This window comes from Eumetopias jubatus, unplaced genomic scaffold (genome assembly GCF_037043125.1).
Source record: "Eumetopias jubatus isolate StellerSeaLion01/CBP00866 unplaced genomic scaffold, mEumJub1_p1.0 scaffold_10, whole genome shotgun sequence".
Lineage (NCBI taxonomy): Eukaryota > Metazoa > Chordata > Mammalia > Carnivora > Otariidae > Eumetopias > Eumetopias jubatus.
Window position 1 is genome coordinate 45,816,277 of NW_028274816.1, and position 27,310 is coordinate 45,843,586.

The 27,310-nt window shown below is 42.3% G+C and overlaps 1 protein-coding gene across 1 annotated transcript in view; it reads right to left on the reverse strand.

Moving 5' to 3' along the window:
* The window catches only part of CEP89 (centrosomal protein 89), a 73,232-nt gene that overhangs the window by 12,142 nt on the left and 33,780 nt on the right, over nt 1–27,310 (reverse strand). Inside the window, exons 10-16 of the mRNA XM_028123685.1 lie at nt 26,967–27,017; nt 26,719–26,802; nt 24,565–24,668; nt 21,425–21,540; nt 19,058–19,238; nt 9,591–9,758; nt 8,840–8,981 (exon numbers count right to left, since the gene is read on the reverse strand). Coding sequence (XP_027979486.1) covers nt 8,840–8,981; nt 9,591–9,758; nt 19,058–19,238; nt 21,425–21,540; nt 24,565–24,668; nt 26,719–26,802; nt 26,967–27,017 — 846 coding nt within the window. The remainder of the gene's footprint in view (nt 1–8,839; nt 8,982–9,590; nt 9,759–19,057; nt 19,239–21,424; nt 21,541–24,564; nt 24,669–26,718; nt 26,803–26,966; nt 27,018–27,310) is intronic.

Here is a 27,310-nt window from a genome sequence, read left to right on the forward strand (position 1 = left end):
TATTCCATCCCTTCATCATATTTACACTTATTTTTCTACATACATAAGTTTTTCTTTCTTTAAATTTTGGGAGGCAGAGCGCCTGGGTGGCTCTGTCATTAAGTGTCTGCCTTCAGCTCGGGTCATGATCCCAGGGTCCTGGGATCGAGCCCTGCAACAGGTTCCCTGCTTGGCAGGAAGCCTGATTCTTCCTCTCCCACTCCCCCTGCTCGTGTTCCCTCTCTCACTCTGTCTCTCTCTGTCAAATAAATAAATAAAAATCTTTAAAAAATAAAATAAATAAATAAATAAATAAATAAGTAATTAAGTTTTGGGAGGCCTTCTAACAGACCTTCTAACAGGTCCTTTTAACGACCAAAATACACCCAAAATCTAGTGTGTGGCACTGATCTATTTACCAGTCTGATCATATTTGATCATATTCTTTTTTTTTTCCTTCCCTTCCTTTTCCCCTGGTTTCAGGTCTCTTCTGATTTGTTTAGTGTATATTTCTCTGGGGTCGTTGTTACCCTGTTAGCATTTTGGTCTCTCATTCATCTATTCTCCTCTGGACAAAATGGACAAGATGGAAAAACTCACCTCAAAAAATAGAACAAGAGGCAGTACTGACTGCCAGGGACCTGATCAATACCAACATTAGTAAGATGTCAGAACTAGAGTTCAGAATGATGATTATAAAGATACTAGCTGGGCTTGAAAAAAGCATGGAAGATACTAGAGAAACCCTTTCTGGAAAATAAAAGAACTAAAATCTAACCAAGTTGAAATCAAAAAGGCTATTAATGAGGTGCAATCAAAAATGGAGGCTCTAACTGCTAGGATAAATGAGGCAGAAGAGAGAATTAGTGATATAGAAGACCAAATGATGGAGAATAAAGAAGCGGAGAAAAAGAGAGATAAACAACTACTGGATCACGAGGGCAGAATTCGAGAGATAAGTGATACCATAAGACAAAACAATACGAGAATAATTGGGATCCCAGAAGAAGAGAGAGAGGGGCAGAAGGCATATTGGAGCAAATTATAGCAGACAACGTCCCTAATCTGGGGAAGGAAATAGGCATCAAAATCCAGGAGGCACAGTGAAACCCTGTGAAATCAATAAAAATAGGTCAACACTCTGACATCTAATGGTAAAACTTACAAGTCTCAGAGACAAAGAGAAAATCCTGAAAGCAGCTTGGGACAAGAGGTTTGTAACCTACAATGGTAGAAACATTAGATTGGCAACAGACCTATCCACAGAGACCTGGCAGGCCAGAAAGGACTGGCATGATATATTCAGAGCACTAAACGAGAAAAATATGCAGCCAAGACTACTATATCCAGCTAGGCCGTCACTGAAAATAGGAGAGATAAAAAGCTTCCAGGACAAACAAAAACTAAAAGAATTTGCAAACACCAAACCAGCCCTACAAGAAATATTGAAAGGGGTCCTCTAAGCAAAGAGAGAGCCTAAAAGTAACATAGACCAGAAAGGAACACAGACCATATACAGTAACAGTCACCTTACAGGCAATACAATGGCACTAAATTCATATCTTTCAATAGTTACCCTGAATGTAAATGGGCTAAATGCTCCAATCAAAAGACACAGGCTATCAGATTGGATAAAAAAACAAGACCCATCAATATTCTGTCTGCAAGAGACTCGTTTTAGACCCAAGGACACCCCCAGATTGAAAGTGAGGGGGTGGAAAACCGTTTACCATGCTAATGGACATCAAAAGAAAACTGGGGTGGCAATCCTTATATCAGACAAATTAGATTTTAAACCAAAAACTATAATAAGAGATGAGGAAGGACACTATATCATACTTGAAAGGACTATCCAACAAGAAGATCTAACAGTTGTAAATATCTTTGCCCCTAACACAGGAGCAGCCAATTATATAAGCCAATTAATGACAAAATCAAAGAAACACATTGACAACAATACCATAATAGTAGGGGACTTTAACACTCTCCTGACTGAAATGGACAGATCATCTAAGCAAAAGATCAACAAGGAAAAGACTTTAAATGACACACCGGAACAAATGGACTTCACAGATATATTCAGAACATTCCATCGCAAAGCAACAGAATACACATTCTTCTCTAGAGCCCATGGAACATTCTCCAGAATTGATCACATCCTAGGTCACAAATCAGGTCTCAACTGGCACCAAAAGATTGGGATCATTCCCTGCATATTTTCAGACAACAACGCTTTAAAACTAGAACTCAATCACAAAAGGAAAGTCAGAAAGAACTCAAATACATGGAGGCTAAAGAGCATCATACTAAAGAATGAATGGGTCAACCAGGAAGTTAAAGAAGAATTTAAAAAATTTATGGAAGCAAATGAAAATGAAAACACAACTGTTCAAAACCTTTGGGATGCAGCAAAGGCGGTCCTAAGAGGAAAGTATATAGCAATACATGCCTTTCTCAAGAAACAAGAAAGGTCTCAAATACACAACCTAACCCTACACCTAAAGGAGCTGGAGAAAGAACAGCAAATAAAGCCTAACCAGCAGGAGAAGAGAAACAGTAAAGATCAGAGCAGAAATCAATGAAATAGAAACCAAAACAACAGTAAACAGATCAACAAAACTACGAGCTGGTTCTTTGAAAGAATTAATAAGATTGATAAACCCCTGGCCAGACTTATCAAAAAGAAAAATGACCCAAATAAATAAAATCATGAATGAAAGAGGCGAGATCACAACCAACGCCAAAGAAATACAAACAATAATAAGAACATATTATGAGCAACTCTATGCCAGCAAATTAGATAGTCTGGAAGAAATGGATGCATTCCTAGACATGTATCAACTACCAAAACTGTACCAGGAAGAAACAGAAAACCTGAACAGACCCATGACCACTAAGGAAATTGAAGCAGTAATCAAAAATCTCCCAACAAACAAGAGCCCAGGGCCAGATGGCTTCCCAGGGGAATTCTACCAAACATTTAAAGAAGAATTAATACCCATTCTTCTGAAATTGTTCCAAAAAATAGAAATGGAAGGAAAACTTCCAAACTCATTTTATGAGGCCAGCATTACCTTGATCCCAAAATCAGACAAAGACCCTGTCAAAGAGGAGAATTACAGACCAATATCCCTGATGAACATGGATGCAAAAATTCTCACCAAAATACTAGCCAATAGGATCCAACAGTACATGAGAAGGATTATTCACCACAACCAAGTGGGATTTATTCCTGGGCTGCAAGGTTGGTTCAACATCTACAAATCAATGTGATATAATACATTAAAAAAAGAAAGACCAAGAACCATATGATCCTCTCAATAGATGCAGAAAAAGCATTTGACAAAGTACAGCATCCTTTCTTGATTAAAACTCTTCAGAGTGTAGGGATAGAGGGCACACACCTCAATATCATAAAAGCCATCTATGAAAAACCCACAGCAAATATCATTCTCAATGGGGAAAAACTGAGAGCTTTCCCCTAAGGTCAGGAACACAGCAGGGATGTCCACTATCACCACTGCTATTCAATATAGTATTAGAAGTCCTAGCCACAGCAATCAGACAACAAAAAGAAATCAAAGGCATTCGAATAGGCAAAGAAGAAGTCAAACTCTCCCTCTTTGCAGATGATATGATATTCTATGTAGAAAACCCAAAAGACTCCACCCCAAAACTGCTAGAACTCATACAGGAATTCAGTAAAGTGACAGGATATAAAATCAATGCACAGAAATCAGTGGCATTCCTATACACCAACAACAAGACAGAAGAAAGAGAAATTAAGGAGTCAATCCCATTTATAATTGCACCCAAAACCATAAGATACCTAGGAATAAATCTAACCAAAGAGGCAAAGAATCTGTACTCAGAAAACTATAAAATACTCATGAAAGAAATTGAGGAAGACACAAAGAAATGGAAAAACATTCCATGCTCATGGATTGGAAGAACAAATATTGTGAAGATGTCAGTGCTACCTAGAGCAATCTACACATTTAATGCAACCCCTATCAAAATACCATCTACTTTTTTCAAAGAAATGGAACAAATAATCCTAAAATTTGTATGGAACCAGAAGAGACCCCGAATAGCCAGAGGAATGTTGAAAAAGAAAAGCAAAGCTGGCGGCATCACAATTCCGGACTTCCAGCTCTATTACAAAGCTGTCATCATCAAGACAGGCATAAAAACAGACACATAGATCAATGGAACAGAATAGAGAGCCCAGAAATGGACCCTCAACTCTATGGTCAACTAATCTTCGATAAAGCAGGAAAGAATGTCCACTGGAAAAAAGACAGTCTCTTCAACAAATGGTGTTGGGAAAATTGGACAGCCACATGCAGAAGAATGAAACTGGACCATTTCCTTACACCACACACAAAAATAGACTCCAAATGGATGAAAGATCTAAATGTGAGATAGGAGTCCATCAAAATCCTAGAGGAGAACACAGGCAGCAACCTCTTTGACCTCACCTGCAGCAACTTCTTCCTAGAGACATCGCCAAAGGCAAGGGAAGCAATGGCAAAAATGAACTATTGGGATTTCATCAAGATAAAAAGCTTTTGCACAGCAAAAGAAACAGTCAACAAAACCAAAAGTCAACCGACAGAATGGGAGAAGATATTTGCAAATGACTTATCAGATAAAGGGCTAGTATCCAAAGTCTATAAAGAACTTATCAAACTCAACACCCAAAGAACAAATAATCCAATCAAGAAATGGACAGAAGACATGAACAGACATTTTTTCAAAGAAGACATCCAAATGGCCAACAGACACATGAAAAAGTGCTCAACATCGCTCGGCATCAGGGAAATCCAAATCAAAACCCCAATGAGATATCACCTCACACCAGTCAGAATGGCTAAAATTAACAAGTCAGGAAATGACGGATGTTGGTGAGGATGTAGAGAAAGGGGAACCCTCCTACACTGTTGGTGGGAATGCAAGCTGGTACAGCCACTCTGGAAAACAGTATGGAGGTTCCTCAAAAAGTTGAAAATAGAGCTACCCTATGACCCAACAATTGCACCACTGGGTATTTACCCCAAAGATACAAATGTAGTGATCCGAAGGGGTATGTGCACCCTAATGTGTATAGCAGCGATGTCCACAATAGCCAAACTATGGAAAGAGCCAAGATGTCCATGAACAGATGAATGGATAAAGAAGATATAGTGTGTGTGTATGTGTGTGTATATATACATATATATATATATAATGGAATATTATGCAGCCATCAAAAACCCCCAAGTCTTGCCATTTAGAATGACGTGCATGGAACTAGAGGGTATTATGCTAAGCAAAATAAGTCAATCAGAGAAAGACGTATCATATGATCTCACTGATACGAGGAATTCTTAATCTCAGAAAACAAATTGAGGGTTGCTGGAGTGGTGGGGGGTGGGAGGGATGGGTTGGCTGGGTGATAGACATTGGGGAGGGTATGTGCCATGGTGAGAGCTGTGAATTGTGCAAGACTGTTGAATCACAGACCTGTACCTCTGAAACAAATAATACATTATATGTTAAAAAAAAAAAGATAGTAGGAAGGGTAAAATGAAGGTGGGGAAATCAGAGGGGGAGACAAACCATGAGAGACTATGGACTCTGAGAAACAAACTGAGGGTTCTAGAGGGGAGGGGGGTGGGAGGATAGGTTAGCCTGGTGATGGGTATTAAAGAGGGCATGTTCTGCATGGAGCACTGGGTGTTATACGCAAACAATGAATCATGGAACACTACATCAAAAACTAATGATGTATTGTGATTAACATAATTAAATTAAAAAAAAAAACAAAAAACAAAACAAAACAAAAAAAGAAATTAAGGATAATGTGAAAACACAATTCCATTCGCCAAGCCAAATGTCATGGCATTACATCCAAGAGGGATATCATTTGAAGTTGAATGATTTAGATTAATATCCACATGGGACATGAATTGCTACACACTGTAAATTATTTCAAATGCCAAAGTTAAAAAAGCAAAGGTGAGTATTCCTTCTAAGGCAGGCCAGGATGACAATTTGATTTCATTTGATTTCCTTCAGAAAGGAAAAATACGACCCAGAAAGTTAAATAACTTGCCATAAGTCACATGGAAAACCCATCCTAAAGGTAGGATTAGAAATTAAGATGGCACTTTCGGGATGCCTGGGTGGCTCAGTCGGTAAGCGTCCGCCTTCGGCTCAGGTCATGATCCCAGGGTCCTGGGATTGAGTCCCCCATCGGGCTCCCTGCTGGGAGCCTGCTTCTCCCTCTGTCTGCCACTCCCGCTGCTTGTGTTCCCTTTCTGACAAATAAATACATAAAGTCTTAAAAAAAAAAAAAAAGAAAGAAAGAAAGAAAGAAAGAAATTAAGATGCCACTTTCAATAAATTAAGGTCTAGGATACCAGGATAGGGTAAGGTTGGGACACTTTGGCCCACAGTCCCAGGGCAGGCCAGAAGCAGCCGGTACCACCCTTGGACCCCAACTAGAGGGGCTGACCTTGGGGCTCCCAGGTGCAAGGAGTTTGCAGGGGCAAGGAGACAGCAGTGTCTGTATATACACAGAAGTCCCTTGTGGTGGGCAGAGGTAAGGTGGGATGAAAGCAGCTCCCCCACATCTGGGGGGTCTAAGGATTTTGAACCCCTCACTTTCAGTCCATAATAACAAAGGTCAAGGCAGGAGGAGTGAACACATTTCATTAACAGATTGTTGGCTTAATTTCTAAGTATTCAGACAAATAGTATATGGCTCCCATTTATATTCCCATTCTGGGCCCACATATATGAGGGGTGGGCCTAAGAGAGACCATCTGAGGGTAGGGAGGATCTCAACTTCTTCATAGGAACCTGGGTGATCACTGACCCACGTGGGAGGTAGAGGGCCTACCTCCTGGGGGAGCCTGCAGGGTGCTGCCCTACAAATTGGCTTCGCCCTTTGAGTGGTACTGACACGTGGCAGCTGGGTGCCCATGAACGTCTGCTTAGAGGAATGAGCCGATTGGCACTTTCTATTTTCTAGCAAGCTTCTGCTTTGCAGTCTTGCTATTCCAGTGGGTAGGCCCAGGAGGCATGGCCGAAGAGGAAAAGGGTGCTCAGTGCTGCTACAGAAAATCCCTGAGTCCAGCACGGGTTAGGCTGGTGACCTCTCAGGACAGGGGCTGCTAGGGCAGGGGGTGTGCATGCTTAGGCCCCTACCATGCTGCATCTGAGTCACAGTGCTTCTGAAAGACCCAAAAAGGACTTAGAAATCACCACTAACATGTAACCACACTCCTACCAACAACTATTAAAAAAAAAAAATTTTTTTTTGGTGACCTTGTAAGTACAGAACAGTATCTCAAGATTGGCTTAATTAGCATCTTTTATTACAAGTAAGGATCACATTTTCCCCCAAGAGCTGTGTGCTACTTATATTTCCTCTTATATAAAAAACAGCTAAAAGCCTACGTCCACTTTCCTATGGAGGAGCTGAATGTCTTCCTAGCAGATGTGAATAAGCCTGTGCCATATCCTGACAGACTCCCCAAACCATTCATCTGGGAGAAGGGGCTGAGTGATTCCAAGTTTGCCAATTTCCAACTGTCTCAGGAAGTCCTCTGGTCTCCTCCGTCATGACCTCCACTAAATTATTACTTCCAGTCCTAGGCTACCAGAGATTTGCAACATTGTTTAAACAAACATTTAAATGTACGTAAGCAGTCCATGCTCAAAGTTGAAAAATCATAAAGTGCAAGTAAGCAAGATTTCTTTTTAATTGCCTATAATTTCTTCTTCTTTTTTTTTTATAATTTCACCACTTGGAGGTACTATTATGTAACTCCTATTTTGTGGTAAATTGTATTGGGCTTTTACACTGCGTCCACCTTGGCATGGAGTCTGTCTTCTTTCACTGCGCAAGCCTACGGCTGACACCTTTTAAAATCAGTGTGGAAAGGGCACCTGGGTGACTCAGTCGGTTAGGCATCTGCCTTCAGCTCAGGTCATGACCCGGGGTCCTGTGATCGAGCCCCATATCAGGGCTCCCTTCTCAGCAGGGAGTCTGCTTCTCCCTCTGCCCCTCCCCCTGCTTGTGCTCTCTCTTTCAAATAAAATCATCAAAAAAGAGAAACTTTGAGGATTAAACTGTTTAATAAAATAAAATCAAATCAGTGTGGAAATGCCAGGAATCATGTCGGCAGCATTGCTCCTGCTGGCCGGGCAGTGCTCCAATATCTAGGACCAGGAATGATCCACTCAGTTCTGTCTTTAGGACCAGGGCTGCCAGAAGCAACATGGGATGAACTCTATTTAACCTGCCTATGGTTCTGTTTCATCCTCAAACAGGGAACACATTAAGTCAAGTTTACAGAGAGACTATGAAGATGCATGTGTAAAAAACATCTGATGACCACAGCTCTATTTGGTTAAATGGACTAATTCCAGTAGTTTACCTTCTAAAATATCATTTACTATTATTTAAAAGTCTGGGTTATTTGTCTTTCAAAAATGTTTTTCCTCCATGGTTGAAAGCTAAAATTTTGGAGAATCTGAAAATGTGCAGCTAAACTTTAAAAAGATGAAGCTTTTTATGGATAATTTTGTAATGAAAATGCTCTTTTTTTAAAAAAATATTTATTTTAGAGAGAAAGGGAAGGCAGGGAGGGGCAAAGGGAGAAGGAGAGAGTGAATCTCAAGCAGTATCCCTACTGAGCGTGGAGCCTGACACGGAGCTCGATCCCAGGACCCTGAGATCATGACCTGAGCCGAAATCAAGAGTTGGACGCTCAACTGACTGAGGCACCCAGGCACCTCAAGAAAATGCTCTTAAAATTACCTTTACATATTAACTTTCAGTGTACTTGAAGAAAGTGAGGGAGCTTACCAAGCACATAAGATTGTCACGTTCCTGGGTTATATTCTCTGCCAGGCCGACAAGATTTGCCAGGTACTGGTGAGCAGACATTTCCTTCTCCATGGCTTTTTCCACCTGCTTTTTGAGGACATCAATTTTCTTTTGAGACCTCCTAGAGAGTTCCCCCAAATGGTGGAATAAAAAACTCATTAGCCTGAATGGCTAGCACATAGTGAATATCTGCATTGTAAAAATAGCAAGTATGTTAGCACTTAAATGTGTTCTTCAGCAACCTAAATCTTCTATTAAGTTTCAGGGTGAGAAGAGGTAAATGAGTTTAATTTCAAGTGAAGCATAATTATTGACTCCAAATCAAGTCAACAGGTATCACAAAATGCTTAACACAGTTAATAGGCTACTTTGTATGTATTATTCCATTCATTTTTTGGATCGTGTTCTAAAAGGAGTCCAGTTACCCAAAGCCAACTTCTGGGAAATGTGTAGGAAAGAACTTCTAGGACTTTCAGAGTCTTAGGGTCATCATTATGACTATCAACTATAATTGAACTATATAGACTTGAGAAATGTTGGCTGACACTGGTCAACAGAAGAGCCTTTACTGTAGTTTTCTTTTGATACCCAGTAATCTTAATGATCCTTTTCCATTTTACAGCCAATATTAGAAAAAGAAAAGACAAAATAAAACAGAATATTTAATTTTCTCTTTTTAATACTAACCCCCCCCCCAAACAAAACAGCTTAAGAAAAAAGAGATAAAAACCTATTTATTTTCTGTGCCCTGTCGAGTTCGGCTCCCAGTGCTTGGTTTTTAGCTGCCAGACTGTTCTTCTCTAAGAGCAGGCTCTGTTTCTGCACTTGCAGCAGTGCCAACTTTCCCATCAACTCTTCCATCTCGGCACCTCCTTTCTCCTCTTCCTTCTGCAACTGGCTGGTGGACAAAAACATCACAGGCTTGGATCCAGCACACTGAAACTAATAAGAGGCCGCTGCTGCTGCCAGGCAAGCCAGGGGCAGCCCAGCCTGACAGCCCACCAGCCTGCGTGGGTCTGTGGAAGGCCCCCGTGCAAACGCTGCCCATCCCCTCTCGGAGGGCCTGGGATGCAAATCCTAGGGGCTGGGCACACAGTTTTTTGATGGTAATGATCTAACGCTTTTCCTGCCCATAAACTGTTGCTTATGCCTTTGTATATAGATATACTTATTTGTACCCTATATTCCGTCCAGAAAGAAATTTTTTTTTTTTTAAGATTTTATTTATTTGACAGAGACACAGCGAGAGAGGGAACACAAGCAGCGGGAGTGGGAGAGGGAGAAGCTGATTCCCCGCGGAGCAGGGAGCCTGATGCGGGGCTCGATCCCAGGACCCTGGGATCCTGACCTGAGCCGAAGGCAGACAATTAACGACTGAGCCACCCAGGTGCCCCATTCCAGAAAGGATTTAAGACCGCTTCATTTTTTACATAGTTATAATTGCCTCCCCCAAATCCTAATGGTAAAACAAATTTTATGTCATACTAAAGTAACTCTTATGTTTTTATGATAAAAGCAACAAAAGAACAAGGAGGGCATATTCAATTTCAATATATAGTTCTGGCATAATGATGTTTGAGGCAAGAGTTATTTCTTCGTTGGTTCTCTTTGTCAGTTCTCACGGAATAACCAGGACCGAACAGGCAGAGCCATGCGCACAGAGGCTGCCCAATTCTGAAAGGAGGGTCTCTCTGGGCACAGCGTGAGCCTTACTTCCAGGCTTGCTGGCCAGCAAATGGGCGCAGGTTGCATGTGTGTGGGTCTGCCTGACCAGTCAGACAATTTCGGTGACTTCGGCCTGGGTTGGCTCCCTGAGCACCCCAGCAGGGATTTTCCAGATAGTTTCCATTACTTTCTAGTTTACTAGTTTTAATTAGTCAAAGAGCGGAGGACATATCTAGATAAAAACCATGAAACTGAGGTTTTTATCTTTTTTCTTCACTGTCTTTTGTTTTTAGAATTTTCTTTAAAGGTATTTTTGCCAAAGTAATGTACTCACCTGGTACCAGTTCAATCACTAAAGAAAAGTTCACAACGAAAAGCAAGTAGGGGCTATAGAGAATGTTGGGAAAGTATCAGTAGGCCAGCATCGTTACCTCAGAGAGCAATACGTTAAGTTCTAGAAAATGTACTTACCCTGTCGGCCAACAGTGCCACCTCTAAATACGTATGTAGGGAAATTCTGATGACACATACTCGAAATCTTACTGTGGCACTTTTTTTTTTTTTTTTAAGATTTTATTTATTTATTTGACAGAGAGAGACACAGCGAGAGAGGGAACACAAGCAGGGGGGAGTGGGAGAGGGAGAAGCAGGCTTCCCGCGGAGCAGGGAGCCCGATGCGGGTTCGATCCCAGGACCCTGGGATCATGACCTGAGCCGAAGGCAGACGCTTAACCAACTGAGCCACCCAGGCAGCCCACTGTGGCACTACTTAATGGAGCAAACTTATTAACAATTTAAACTTCCACTAAGGTAAGTAAAATGTAGTATTTCACATGATGGAATACCACCAGGCAGAAGCTAAAAGAATAAACTTTAATAGCTATTTCAACATGGAGAAATGTTTGAAAAATTGAGTGTAAAAGGACAAGATACTAAAAGCATGAATTCATTCATATAAACTTAAGACACACCAAAAAAATGCCATATGTCATTTATGGAAACATATGTGGAAATAAAAAACAGATTGGAAATGTAATTCCAAGTTTATGGTAGTGATTCCTTTTAGAAAGCCAGGGATAAATATTGGACTAAGGAGAGTGGTTAAAAAGGACTTCAGGTGTATTTCTAACAATATATTTCTTAAGCAAAACAAACAAAGAGGTAAAAGCAATTTGTTAAAAAAAAAAAAAAGTTAGGGGCACCTGGGTGGCTCAGTCGTTAAGCGTCTGCCTTCTGCTCAGGTCATGGTCCCAGGGTCCTGGGATCGAACCCGCATCGGGCTCCCTGCTCAGCGGGAAGCCTGCTTCTCCCTCCCCCGCTCCCCCTGCTTGTGTTCCCTCTCTCGCTGTGTCTCTCTGTCAAATAAATAAAATCTTAAAAAAAAAAAGTTAATAGCTGGTGGAAGAAATAGTTGCTTGCTTGCTTGCTTGATTTATTTATTTAATCTCTACACCCAACATGGGGTTCAAACACACAACCCTAAGATCAAGAGTCGCACGCTCCCCTGACTGAGCCAGGCTGGAGCCCCAAAATAGTTGCTTAAAATAAAATCTTTTAAAAATAAAATGTTTCCTATTCTACTCCTCAGGTTCCCCAGAGGAAACCTGTACTGATCACTTTTGATTTTAGTTCTTCCGGTAAAAAGCCATTGATTTAAAATTTTTTAAGTTGTGAAATACACATATAGAAAAGTATATAAAAGATAAATTCATATTTTAATAAATAATTATAACAAACCCTCATATAATTACCATATAGGTGAAGAAACAGAACATTTTTTGGTAAATACTTTAAGAGTTTTTACATCTAGGGGTGCCTGGGTGGCTCAGTCGTTAAGCGTCTGCCTTTGGCTCAGGTCATGATCCCAGGGTCTTCAGATCAAGCCCCATGGTGGGCTCCCTGCTCAGCGGGGAGTCTGCTTCTCCCTCTCCCTCTGCCTCTCTCCCTGGCTTGTGCTCTCTCTCACTTGGTCTCAAATAAATAAATAAAATCTTAAAAAAAAAAAAAGTTTGGGGCGCCTGGGTGGCTCAGTTGGTTAAGCGACTGCCTTCGGCTCAGGTCATGATCCCAGGGTCCTGGGATTGAGCCCCGCATCGGGCTCCCTGCTCCGCGGGAAGCCTGCTTCTCCCTCTGACCCTCCTCCTGCTTGTGTTCCCTCTCTCGCTGTCTCTCTCTCTTTGTCAATTAAATAAATAAATAAAATCTTTAAAAAAAAAAGGTTTTACATTGAGATTCATGGGTGAAAATGAAAAGTAATTTTCCTTTCTTATAATTGGTGGGTTTTGATATCAAAATGACATTGATCTCATAAAATGAATTAGGTGGCATTAACTCTTTTTCTGTTTAGAAGGGTTTATGTAAGACTGGAATTATTTCCTCCTTGAGTATTTTTAGAACACTCTGGTGAAGGTATCTAGGCTTACTTACAGTTTTCCTCAAGGAATGATCTTTGGATTCTATTTCTTTAATGATTAAAGGAATATTCAGGTATTCTTTTTGAGTCAGTTTTGGGAAGTTATGTTTTTCCAGGAATATCACTACTTCGCCTGAATTTTCAAATGTATTGACAGGAACTTATTTCTGGTGGGTGCGCACACATTTAAACATCTACTTGGTAGACTGAGTCTTTTCTCTCCATCAACTGATTCTCTTTGTTAAGTAGTGTTTTTTACCTAGTCATCTGTCTTGCCAGATATTAATGGAACTTAGCACCTCTCTTTTGGTTTGTATTTGAGTAGTATGGCTTTTTCTGCCCTTTCACCTTGGACCTGTCTGTTGTCTTTCTGACTGAGATGTATAGCTTAAAGGCAACACAGAGTTGTTGTGGAGAGTTGAGCAGTAAATATGTAAATAAATGTAAATGAACATTGATTCCATAAAACAGTAATAATATCTTTTGGGATTTAAAAATTCGTAGAATTCAAATGCACAACAATAATAGTATATAATCAGGAAAAGGGTCAATGGAATTTGTCTTCTAAAGTTTTTATATTATTCTGGAGAGGAGAAAGGTGTTGATTCACTTTATAGTTTGAAAATACACATGATGAAGTTTGTGGAAAGACACTCAATAGTATCTCTGCCTTGGAACCCACCGTGTGTGGCCTCCGTGAGGCCTTGAGCTGACGCGAGCCTCCCCTGTGCACAGGACTTCAGTCACAGCCCGTAGAGCTACAGGTAAATGTACATTCCTGGTATGACTCCTCCATGTGACGAGCATTCTCCCCTACCTCTGAGGGAATTTCCCTCACTACCCATAGGTAAGAGACCCTGAAGCTTGCTAAAACCCTGCTCTTCTGACCCTCATGCGCACTAGGCACCCTGCCTTGATGTCCCCACGTGGCCCCTCCAGGTACCTGTGGGTTACAAACTTCTCTGTTTCCCTTTCCCTTGCGGTCTTACTGTGGCTCACCATCCAACACCCCAGGGCTCTACTTAACATATGTTAACTTAAGTTTAGCCTCTTTGGTGTTATCTATTCCTGATATATTTGCCTTTAAATCTTTTCATTTTGCGTTTTCTATTTTACCACTTGTCCTGTCTTTTCTTGCCCTCATTCGGACTGATTAAAAAAAAAAATCATTCTTTCCCTGCATTAGTTTAGAAGTTACATTCTCTTTCCACAAATTTCATCATGTGTATTTTCAAACTATAAAGTGAATCAACACCTTTCTCCTCTCCAGAATGATATAAAAACTTTAGAAGACAAACCCCATTGACCCTTTTCCTGATTATATATTATTGTTGTGCATTTGAATTCTACACATTTTTAAATCCCAAAAGATATTATTACTGTTTTATGGAATCAATGTTCATTTACATTTATTTACATATTTACCGTCTTTTTACTCTAGTTTACCTTGCCTCCCATACATCCAACACTGAATTATGTTCTTCCTCCTAATGTAGACCCTCTTTGAGAACTGCCTTTAATGTAGGTCTGCTGGTGGTGACACTCAGTCTGGGTTTGAAAATATCCTTATTCTGACCTCATTCCCAAAAGGCATTTTCTTCAGAATGAAATTCTAGCTCATCAGGGGTTCTGTTTGTTTCCCAGCACCTTGAAGCTAGCCTTCCAGGGACTGGTGTGTCCCTTGTTACACGTTAAACATCCTGTTGTTGCTGCACTCCCCTGAAGGCCATCTGTCCTCTGCTGTTTCACTAAGATGGCTCTTCATTTACCCAACTGTGCTTGTGCTTGCTGGGCTAGCCCAACCCATGCACTGTCGACTGCCTTCATTTGGAGAAGACTCCTCACCGACATCTCTCTAACTGCTCCTGATTAAATATATCCCTCTGCCACTTCCTGTCTGTGATCTACTGATACCGCGACCTTAGAACACTCCATGCCATCCTATGGATCCTTGCTTCTGACCTACTTTTCAGTTCGCTAATTCACCACCCAGCTATGTCTCATCTTTAGTTAAGCCCATCCAGTGAGTTCTGAATTTAGGTTATTGTATTGTTTCAGTTCTGAACATTCTGTTTCCTTTTCAAATCCAGTATTGTTACATTTTATAGTTCCCTGAAGACATTTTGTAGCCTTTTCTTTCTTTAAGCCTAAGAGCTACCAGTTGTTCTATAGGCTTTGTCTGATAATTCTCATATCTGGACTCTTGATTATTATTTGCCACTTCTGCTGGTTCCCAGGCACTGTCTGTCTGGTTTTCTTTGTGTCTTGGACAATATCCTGGAAAAATTTCTAAGAGTAAAGAGCCTTCCTCCAGAGAGGACTGAGGGCTCGTTGGTTTCAAGTTCACCTTACCCTGAGGATGAAGCCCTCTCGAGTCCCAGCTCACGATTTATTTGCAGGTGATGGGCTTGTCTCATCACTCTTGGTCCACTGATATTTTATGTGGGTGTATCTGGGTGTGGGTCTTTTTCGTTTACCATACCAGGTACTCTGCAGGTCCTAGCAGTCAAGGTCTTTAGAGACCTGGAAATGCCCTTCAACTAGTCATGTCTTCCTTCCCATTTTCTTTAAGCTTTCTTTCTGAGATTCCTGACGATCTAAGGTTGGACTTCCTGGACAGGTCTTCCATCCATTACCTTCTCTCCATTCCCAATTGTCTGTTTCCTTATGCTCTAGCAGAACTGACCAATTTGTCTTTTAGCCCTTCTACTGAATTTTCTTTAGATTCTGATAATCAGTTCTAATCTTGCTCTTAATGACTGAATTTTTTACGGCATTTTATTCTCTAGATTCTGAGTTCTCTATATTATCTTCTTCTTTGAAGTGAGTTTCTGTGCTTATGTAGGTCTCCCTCTTTTATTGCATTTTTCCCCATTATACCCAATGATCCTTGTCATTTGTTCATACCTAGGAATCTGTTCTTATTTTAGGATGAGGGACTTGGCATTTGGTGTGTGTTTGTAAGGAGACTGCTTTTCTGCCCTGACATCTTCCTGAGCAGGCATATCACTGACTGCTGAGCAGGACTCTGTCTACACAGATGAGTTATGTGAATAGTCAGCTTGACTTTAGAATAGCCCCTCCCATGCCCCAAAAGCCAGAGTAAGGAAGGCTTCCCTTGTATAGATACCACTAGTCACCCCTTAACTCTCCCTAAACAAGTTTGCTAACTTTCTTAAGTAAGAACCTCTCCCACCACGCATCCTGAGTAGGCTCAACCTTTGTAAGCAGCAATAAAAGCAAAGAACAACCGAAGCTTCCAGGTGTGACCAGTACAACTGTAAGTCAACTGGACAGTTCACTTGGAAAATAACCTCCTGCCATTTCTGGGGTCACAGTTCCTCCCAGGCAAGGTTGCCGACAGGTAGAACAAGCAGACTAAATGGAGAAGCCACTCCATATTTATGATCTGCACTGCCCCAAACCAGGAAAGGAGAAACAACACACATGCACCATACCTAGAAGCTCGTGGAGCACAGGTTCAATGACCTCATCTTTGCCTGCAACCCCACTCTTTCCCGAAGTCCTCCTCAGACTCACCCCCATTGTGGGAGCCAGTTCCACAGCTGCTTAGCTGCTAACTAATGGCGACTCTTGCACATGTGGCACCCTATCAGTGTGGGAAGGGAGCCCCCCTAACAGAGGCAACCAGAGGGCAGGTGCACTGAAGCCTTGCAGCCCTTCGGCTCCCTTCAGCCCAACTCCAAGGTGTCCTTGGCTGACCTCACGTCTGTAGTAGTCTCCTTACTTTGTCTGCCTCTACAGACTTCCCTGAGTTCATATATTCCATCCCTGATGGACTCATGCCCCCTTCCCATGTTACTGATGCTCTCACCAATCACTGCACCTTCCAATAGAGAACCATCAGGGTCGACACTGTCCAAGTCCACTCTTCCTGTCTATCCTCTACCCCACCCGTAAACTCTGAGCCCAAAGCCTCCCAGCAAAAGCCGGCACAAAGGCTTTCCCTCCCTATTCTAGCTCACTCCACCACAACATTCGTCACCTGATTTCCACTTACAAGAGATCTGGTGACATGTTTGCCTTTTCAACAACCATGTCTTCCACTGCCTTCCCATTAGTGGCTTCCTTTTAAAGGATATTATACCTTCTATACTCACACCTAGGGGGCCATTAGAATATGTGGTTATGGGGGCACCTGAGTGGCTCAATCAGGTGAGCGTCTGACTCTTGGTTTCGGTTCAGGTCATGATCTCAGGTTCATGAGATGGAACCCCATGTTGATTCTTGGGATTCTTTCCCTCTTCCTCTCCCTCCCCTGCTGCTGCTCTCCCCCGCTTACTCACTCTCTCTTTTTGAAGTAAATAGATAAAATCTTAAAAAAATAAAAAAGAATATGTGATTATGACATCCACAAAAAAAAAAATCAGCCACAGGAGTGGGAGTTTGAGGGAAATAAAATCATAAAGACAAACAGAACTTCAAAAAAAATTTCCCTTCCTCTACTGGAATAGAAAAGTAAAGTACAGGTGTGGCCCAGACAGCGTGTAATAGTGCAGTCAAAACACTGGGTTCGAGTAGTTGGAATCCCCAGCATTTACTAAAGTACCAAACTAAGCACTTCACATGCACCAACTCATTTATTCCCCAACATCAACCATCTTAGCTGAAAGCCTCACCATTTAAAAAATTATTTCCTCATTACAAAAGTAATGCATATTCATATTCATTTTACACATGTAAAATATTTTTTAAAAAACACAAAGAAAATTTAAATTACCCATTTTGATGGTTAATTTTATGTGTCAACTTGGCTAGGCTATGGTGCCCAGTTTGGACAAATATTAGATAGATGCTGCTGTGAAGGTATTTTGTAGATGTGATTAACATCTATAAGCAACTGACTTTAAGTAAAACATTACCCTTGATAACATGGGTGGGCCCCACCTAATCAGCTGAAGGCTTTATGAGCCAAAACTGAGGTCCCCCAAAGAAGGAATTCTGCCTCAAGACTAACAACAGAAATCCTGCCTGAGTTTCCAGCCAGCTGGCTGTCCAATGGACTTTGGATCTGCCAGCCCCTATAACTGTGTGAGCCAATTCTTTAAACTCTCTCTCTCTAGAAATATCTATACACATCCCCTACATATATCAGTTGTTTTTCTAGAGAACGCTGACTACAGATATACATAGAATTTCACCTGCCAAGGAGAATTTCGGTTAATATCTTTCCCTTCTGGGCGCCTGGGTGGCTCAGTTGGTTAAGCGACTGCCTTCGGCTCAGGTCATGATCCTGGAGTCCCAGGATCGAGTCCCACATCGGACTCCCTGCTCGGCAGGGAGTCTGCTTCTCCCTCTGACCCTCTTCCCTCTCGTGCTCTCTCTCTCTCATTCTCTCTCTCTCAAATAAATAAATAAAATCTTTAAAAAAAAAATATCTTTCCCTTCTTCCAGTCTTTTTTTCTATGTACCTATGGTATATGTGTGTGTGACTATATACATACAAGTGTGTATATGTATTTATACATATATATAATTACATATATAAAGACACACACACACTAGAATGATCAACTCATCCCAGTTTGCCTTGGACTTTCTCAGTCTAGCACTGGGATTCCCACATTCTGGGAAAACCTCAGTCCCAAGCAAAACTGGGATGGTTGGTTACCTTAATACACATACATATACACACTTTTTTCTTTTTAAACAAAATTGTGATCATTTTATACATACTGTTTTGCAATCTAATTTCTTCACTTAAAAATATGTATTTTCTCAAACTTCCCAAAAGATTCTTTTGTGAGATCCTGTTTAATGGCTGCATTGAATTTCATTTTATGGTTGTATCCTCTCATTTAATCCGTTCCCTATTACTAGATATCCAGGTTTCCAGTTCTACTACTTTAAATTATCTTTGGGTCTAAAACCAGTAAAGGCTGGAAGAGAAGGAGGAATAGAAATCATACACAAAATGCAGACCGTGGCCCTCAAGGACAGGCATAGTGTCCTTTAGTAACAATAGATTTACAATTCTCAGCCCCGGACCCCTTGCTGGTGTAGCTACACGACTCAGAAGACAGGTAACCTCTCTCTACTCCACCTAAAACCACACGCACAGTGATGCACTCCAACTTGACAAGACATTGTATCCCTACCTTTTTAATTCATTTACAATTGAAGCATGAACGTTCACTGCAATTTTGCCATCCAACTGTGTTTTTAGGTCCTGGCATTCAGTACGTAAAATTTCCAACTGCTCCTTGTTTTCAGTTAGTTCTTTTTTTTGGCTCTGTGTTTTAGTCTCCAGAAGCATTAGTTGTTTAGTCAGCTTAGAAACTGAAAAACAAACGAGATGGATAAAGACTTGGTACAGAAGACTTAAGAAAACATGATTATTGATTACTAGGTAATACCAAGGAGAGCCAGCTTATAAATAATAATCTTGAAAAAATCTTTTGGAGATTTATAAATTAATACCAAAAACCTTGTACTTAGAAATTAGTGTCCTGGGATGCCTGGGTGGCCCAGTCCGTTAAGCATCTGCCTTCAACTCAGGTCATGGTCCCAGGGTCGTGGGATTGAGTCCTGCATTGGGCTCTCTGCTCAGCGGGAAGCCTGCTTCTCCCGCTGCCTGCCACTCCCCCTGCTTGTGTTCTCTCTCTCTCTGACAAATATATACATGAAATCTTTAAAAAAAAAAAAATTAAAAAAAATTACTGTCCCTATATTAAACATTTACTAAATATCGACTTTCTTACTGGGGCTCAATATGTTGATATCATTAATACATGATGTTAATTAAACAAGACAGGATTTTAGCCTTCAAGGAACGGACTTTCCAAAGGCTGAAGCTTTAAGTCACAAGACACAGATGTGCAGCATCATGATGTTGTTCCTAAAACTGTAAGATTTTCAAGTCTTTAAGGACATCAAATATGGCCCAACTTTCCTTTCATTCCTCATTATGTTTTAAAGTAAATCATAAATATTTTCACCCTGGGCAACACCCTATATGTAATGATAAGATACTTCCCGGACATCTATTGAAAGTAGCACTTAGAAGTATTAGAACATAAATTTTAAATCCTTCTACTCTATGAAAAGATTTAGTTGATCAAAATGAATAGCTCCTTCTGGGAAATGGGGAAACAGGACAGGCAGCTGACTGGATCAAATCACACAGGCCTAAAGATTGGCCCCATTCTACCTGACCAGAACCAGCATCATACCTGTTCGTATCTGCAACATTTGAAGAAATTAAGCTCAGGAAATACAAAATTAATTTTCCCTGCCATCTCTGATTTTGAAAACAAAGGCAGGAGGCTTTGTTCCTCCTCCACCACCAAATAATACCGGAGTAAAAGCAAATACATCTGTGCCACATAGAGTCTAAGGGGAAGTCCTGTGAAGGAAACTCCTGTTGGATACTCTGATGTTTTATTTATTTATTTTTTATTTTAAACTTTTTTTTAGATTTTATTTATTTGAAAGAGAGAGAGACAGAGGGTGAAAGGGGGCAGGGGGCACAGAGGGGGTGGGGAGAGAGAGAATTTAAAGCAGACTCTGGGCTGAGCACAGAGCCTGATGCAAAGCTCGACCCCACAACTGGAAGATCATGACCTGAGCTGATACCAAGAGTCAGACGCTCAACCAACTGAGCCCCCAGGCGCCCCCAGACACTCTCACTTTTACACACGAGCTGGCTCATGGAAACAAATGAAGAGCCAGCCTAGTGACTTCAGCAGCAGCGGGGGCTTTAGTGCCCAGGGTATTATGGGCAGTCATTAAATAATCAGGAGCAGAGGGGAAAACAGAAAGGAGGGGTTACACTTATATTCTGCCCTCCTGTGCTATATTATTCTTCACTGGAAAAGAAAAGTCAGTAAAGCAAAAGGAAGAAAATGCCACTACCTTCTGTGCTCATAAATCGGGTTTAACCAAAGTGGAAGAAATGACTCAATCTGGCCCACTTCAAAGCCCACGGCCACATGCTGTGAGGTTCCTAGGAGTGGGGAAAGACACATGGGGAGAGGGGGTGCTCACAGAAGGTAGGGAAGGGAGACAGCCTGTCACAGCACCCACAGCTCTGAAGGAAGGGCAAGAGCACAAAGAAACTGTTCAGAGAGCGAATTCATTCTACTTATTTACTCACGTACAAAGTAACAAATATTCAGGAACCGAGCCTGGCGTTGTTTCAAATATTCACCTCACATGATTTTTTTCCACTTACGTGGCACTAGTCCCCCCACACCCAGTTCTGCTGACTCTAAAGGGGTCACCTACATCTGCCTTATAAGATATATGGAATAACTGGAAAGACACAGTGGAGTCTAAGAGAAAGCAATCAATGTGCTTTGGGTCATGACTGGATATGTTATAACATAAACAGCTGCCTTTCAGTAAAGAGGAACACATTCTAGAAAACGTGATTTCCTCCATTTGTAATTTGAAGGGGGTCCCTACTAGGAGCAGGGTGGGGGGCGGGGGCACCAGTGTCAAATGAGGCTGGAAAGATAGCTTACCTTCCTGGAGACGCTCCTTGTGGGTATCCTTGACTTTTCTCTGCTGAATCTCCAGCTGCTCTATCAACAACTTGTTTTCCTCTAAAACCAGTTCTGCCTGAGTCTGAAGCTGATGCCTACAATTGATTTACAAAATTAAATACTGCCACTCAGGTACTGAATGATTACAGAGACAGTCCGGAGTCTAAGACAGCAATTGATGTGTTGCAGGTCATGAATATCTGGACAAGTTTTAATGCTATACACGTCACTCACACAGTTAATCCTACCATTCGCATAAATGGGGGGGGGAAGCGATAACATTCGCATTATGAACTGCTTTAATAACTTTTTAAAATGTAACGCTGCGAACATATACAAAAGCAGAGAAGAATCGGATAATAGACTTTCATGTACACAACACAACACCCAGCGTGAACAATTGCCAAATGGTCAATCTTCTTTCATGTATAAACCTCCAATCCTGACACCCACTGGACTATTCTGAAGCCAGGAGGAAATTAGAAGAATTTAGAAAGTTCCCGTTTTAACTGAGAAGTACTCCCTTATAATCAATAGCATATTTGCCACCAAACAATGACTTTGTGAAAAGCCTCTGGCTGATTTCTTAAACCATACTAAGAGGGTGCGAAGCCAATCCCAGCCCAGCTCAACCTTCATGATCAAAAATTCCAATTAGAATGAGCTAAAGGGGCCTTTAGAAATCTGGTTAAATGCTAACCATTCAAAGCAAATGGTAAACCAGTGAATTATCACAATTTTTCACTTTGAACTCAAAAAATGAGGTGGAGGAAGGAGGTAAAAAGATGAAAGGAGTTGGCTATAGCAATGACGTCATTCCAACAGCAGCTGCCCACAGGCTCCTGGGCCCTAGCTGCTGACACCGCACCCAGGATGGGGAGGGAGCTACCCTGCTGTGCGGAGCGGGGAGCCTCCCACGCCCCAACCTGGGCTGGACTGCCCCAGCCTCCTCATTTCCGCCTCGGCAGACTACCTGCACTTCCTCCTGTTTACACTTTGGACTTTTTTTTTTTAAGATTTTATTTATTTATTTGATAGCGAGAGAGAGAGAGAGAGAGAGAGAGAGAGAGAGAGAGAGAGAGAGAGAGAGAGAGAGAACACACACCAGCAGGGGGCAGGGGCAGAGGGAAAGGGAGAGAAGCAGACTCCCCAGTTGAGCTGGAAGCCTGATGCGCTGGCTAGATCCCAGGATCATGACTTGAGCCAAAGGCAGACGCTTAACCGACTGAGCCACCCAGGTGCCCCTACACTTTGGACTTTCTTAGGACTTCCTTTCTTCCTCCCTCCCTTCCTTCTTCCTTCTTTCCCTACTTCCTTCCTTCCCCTCCCACCATTCCTTCAACCTTTTCTTTCTTTTTTAAATGAAAGTGATTCTCCTATTTCTTAAAAAAAAAAAAGTTAAAGCCTCACCCGTTAAGCATGAGGTATCTCAGTTGGTCAGAGGAAGTCAGGAAAAGAAATGCAGAGTTTAGTTACAGCCCAGAAGTTCAAGGAGAAATTACATGAAACTGAGGGGACATCTGTGACTGAAGTGTGAAGCTGGTGTGCCCTAGTGTCTGGGCACCCACACCTATGCAGGAACAGGGGGCAGAAGCCTTGGAGGCTGGGGGAGGGCAGGAGTGCCGGGGCCTCAGGGGTGGACGGAGGTCTGCCTCCAGGACCAACCCCCCGACCCCAGGGAGGGCAGTGAGTTCAGAGAAAGGGGGGAGGTCAGCTAGGTGGGGGTGCTCTGGAAGCACCACATAGACCTAATGGTTCCCCACCCACAGCTCGGGCCACCACACTAGAGCAGGGTGCCAAGTGCAAACCCAAATACACAGGATCGGGGAACACTGTGCACATGTGGATTTGAAAGTGAGGTCTTTTGTTTATTTATTTATTTTGATTTTATAGAGAAGTAAACGGGTTTGACTGGCATTTATATACAAGGTTAGAGGAAGGATCTGAGATCTCCGTTTTCTGGATGGCTCTTGGAAGCAGTCTAACTGATCCGCGTTCCAGGGTTCCATGGGAAGCATGCTAGGAGCCCTGACAGAAGAAAATCCAAGTTCAACAGGGGAAGCCACAGTGCACTAAGATCCAGTAACTGCCCAGGCCAATCCCAACTGTACAGCAGTGACCATCACATCAGGGAGAACCCACTTAATGGTAGGAATGCTGTTGACTCCTATTCTAAATTCCTGGACATCACACACGGAAAACATTTTAATTTTGTTCAGTGATGTTAAGACATGTTAAAGTTACTAAATATAACATAGCTACCCAAGGAGAAAAAGATCGATCTGAATAGTTTGTGCCTGGATCTTGCCTTTTGACTAAGACATTTACTTGCTCATATTCATTGACTAGCCATCTGTTACTGCTGTGCTGATGAACAGGACCTGGCCCTGCCCTTGCGAAGCTCATCAAGGAGGACAGGTGAGACAGATGTGGCGATACCCGGGTAGGCACAGCATGGCAGGTACCAGGACAGGGCGTGGGTCTAGGGCTGTGTCAGAAGCTGAGACAAGGCAGCAAGGAACTCTGCCTTCAGGGAGAGCTACTGACCAGCACCATTCGATCAGCGCCAGGTGAGCAGGGCCTGATGGATGGGGAAGAGTGCAGAAGGGGCATTCTGGGGCGAGGCAGCAGCACCAGCAGCAGGAAAGAGTGAGGCCGCACTCAGCTATCAAACACTGGAGGCCGCAGAAAGGGCAGGGCAGACGGGGGCTAGTTGTACAGGACCCCCTCCTGAGCTTCCTGGTCTAACGCCCTGGGAACAATCACAGGGGAGCAAAAAGGCTGTGGCTCAACAGGTTTGGGATGAGAAAACTGCCCTAGAGAAATACAACCTCAGAACATAAAAATTGGGAGCGTACGTAGATGGATTTCAGGTTTAAAAACCTACTTAGAATTTTAAACGTATTCTTTAAAATTCAAGTTTAGAATAGTTTACTACATTGTCACTGTACCTTGTTAATTTCTTTACTACGTTGTCATTGTACCTTGTTAATTTCTTAGAAACTCTCCCTGAAAATATTTTCGTTAAAGAAAATGTATTTGATGATTTCATAAAGTTTATTCCTATCATTGTCTTTTCTTTTGAGTTAGCAAAATACCAGAAACCCAACACCACTTGCCATTCCTCCCTGGTAACAGGACTACTCTTGGTTAACTCTCGGTGCAATTCTTCATTTTCTTTCACCACTTCCTGGACTCGCATCCTGAACACCCTCATTTCCTCCTGAAATAAAACGGAGGTGAATTGTAACACACACATACAGACGAGGTGCCATCCCTTACCTCTAGCGCTGCCGCTGCGCCTCAAGTCAAAGGTCAGCAGCTTTCTAGCCTAGTCTCACAGGAACAGCAGGTACCGGCGCCAGGTGCCTGCCCTCAAGGAGCTCCTGGGCTGCTGGGAAACCAGGAGACAACCATGATGCTGAGTACAAGGGACAGAGAGCCTCAGGTTTGAAATGCTCAATTCCTGATTTGGTAACACTTTTCTGTAAGTGCCAAATACTTAAGATAGGAAAGAAAAGATAAAGGCAGGTCAAAAAGAAAAGCAGAGATGCCTATGAACACTGCAATTTTTCCTTTGTTTAAAGACTTTGGAGGATAAATTGGAGCTTCTTAGAGAAATGTTAAGAACTTTTCGTCCTAATTAAAGCCCACTTGGGAGTGGAAGGGGTCAGTGTGGGTAGGGCTTGGAGTCTCCTGATTTTGCCCGCTTGTGATCACCAGAAGCCTCTCCTACATGAAGCCACCAGTCTGGACAGCTCCTTCGGCACCAGCAGGACTGAGGAAGCCTCGGGGTCTGCTTTCCCTCCTCAACAGTGTGTTTGTGGCACTCCTGCTGGGCCTCCTTCCTCCCTGCTTTTCTTAGCCAGCCCTCAGTGGGCTTCCGTGACATGTTCTGGTCTTCCGCGAGAACCTTAGCTGCCAATGTTTATTCTCGGATGCTTCTAAATATTCTTCTCCCAGCTCTTAGGCATTTATGCTTATACCCGTTTAGCTTAACAATGCCAAGGAACTTCTCTTTTACCTTTCTGCTGGGACACACTCCCCAGTGGCTGACAGCTTTTACAGAACAGGGCTCAGGCAAACTAAAGCCCGCAGGCCAGCTGCTTGTTTTGTAAATAAAGTTTTATTGCAACATAGCCACGCCCATTCATTTGCACTTTGTCTATGGCTGCTTTCTTGATACCACCACGGAGCTGAGGTTTTGCAAAGAGGCCCAGTGGCCTACAAAGCCTAAAATATTTACTAAATGCCATTTACAAAAAACGTTTCCTGAACCCTGTTTTAGAAGGAGCACCAAATTAATTTGTTAATTACTTGGCTTGATAGCTAATTAATTAGTGTAAGATTAATTCACTCTCTTACAAAGTTAAGTGTCCAACAAAAAATCTAGAAGAAAAGGTTCAAAACTGCATCATGTGGACCATGTGCGTGGGATAGTGTAACAAAGGCAGGCTGTGGGACTTAACAGACCCTTCCAGCCAGACAGCCCAGGAAACCCAAACTGTTCTCTCTGGATCCTTCCGATTCCAGAGATCTCTGGCCACTTACATGAGCAGTAGGGAAAGGATGGGACATATCTATCACACCCATGTAGCCTTGTCCACCTGTGTAATGACAGTGAGCTCTGCTGCCAGAGGCCATTCCCATGAAACAGAGGTGAACAAGGCAGAATCAACAAAAACCTGGCGCCCTCACCACTACCAACAGAACTGGACTCCCTGGGGTCAGCTCTTCAGAGAATTATGAAGCATTCAAGTCTGCCTAAAACATCACTGCTTACTACCTTGCCGTGCCTGCCTGACTGTCCCTTCTACAGTAGAGTTTGCAGCTGCAGAGCACCAGGAAAGAAGCGTCCCCCGTTGCTGTCCTGTCTGTACCCCAGGAGCCCAGCCCACACGGGGCTGCCTGCCTGGGAAATCTGGGCTTCCGATGCAGCACCACCCCGTCCCTGCACACCTCTCCCACTGATCCCGATGCACGCTTTCTGTTCCACTGATCCCTCCCTCCCGGCCTCCTTCCTTCTTTCTCTCCTTTCTTCTCTCCCACCCACCTCTACCACTGTGCTCTTTCCTTCCTCCCTCCCTCCCTCCCTCCCTCTCTTCCTTCCCTCCCTCCCCTCCTCCCTTCCTCCCTTCCTCCCTCCCTCCAACATTTGAGTACATATTAGATGTCGGGCACATCTACTTTAAACCTATCTTTAAAATGTTTCTTTAAAGTTTTAAACAGTCTTATTTTTTATAAACCTTGTCCTGAGACGTCTGCCAGCTTACCTGAAGGGTGGCATTGAGCTCATCCTTCTCTTTCATTCGGTCTTCATAGGCCAGTAACAAGGGTGACAGGTACTTTATATCCAACTGAACATAATGGAATAAAGAAGGTTAACTTAGGTCTTACATCTGAATACAATCAGCACATTTTTCAAAAGCTAAGAAAATTTACTTCATTTGGAATGGTTTTTAATAAGTATTTAATTATAGCCCAGAAAATATGGGCCTGAAATTAAGTAACTTTTACTTACCAACCAGGGTGGTGTCGGGCCCTTTGATGGGAGGCCATCAATATTTAAAGTCTAAGAAAAAAACACAAGTGAAGGCAAATTAAACAATGCTTCTTCTGAAAGTTCAGGCCTTAGATATTACTTTTTTAATGAAGTTTTTAATTTTAACTCCAGTGTAGTTAACACAGTATTATATTAGTTTCAGGGGTACAATACAGTGATTCAACAATTCTATACATTACTCAGTGCTTAATCCCCTTCACCTGTTTCACCCATCCCCCACCCCTCTGGGAACCACCAGTTTGTTCTCTATAGTTAAGAGTCTGTTTTTTGGGTTGTCTCTCTCTCTCTCTTTTTGCCCTTTG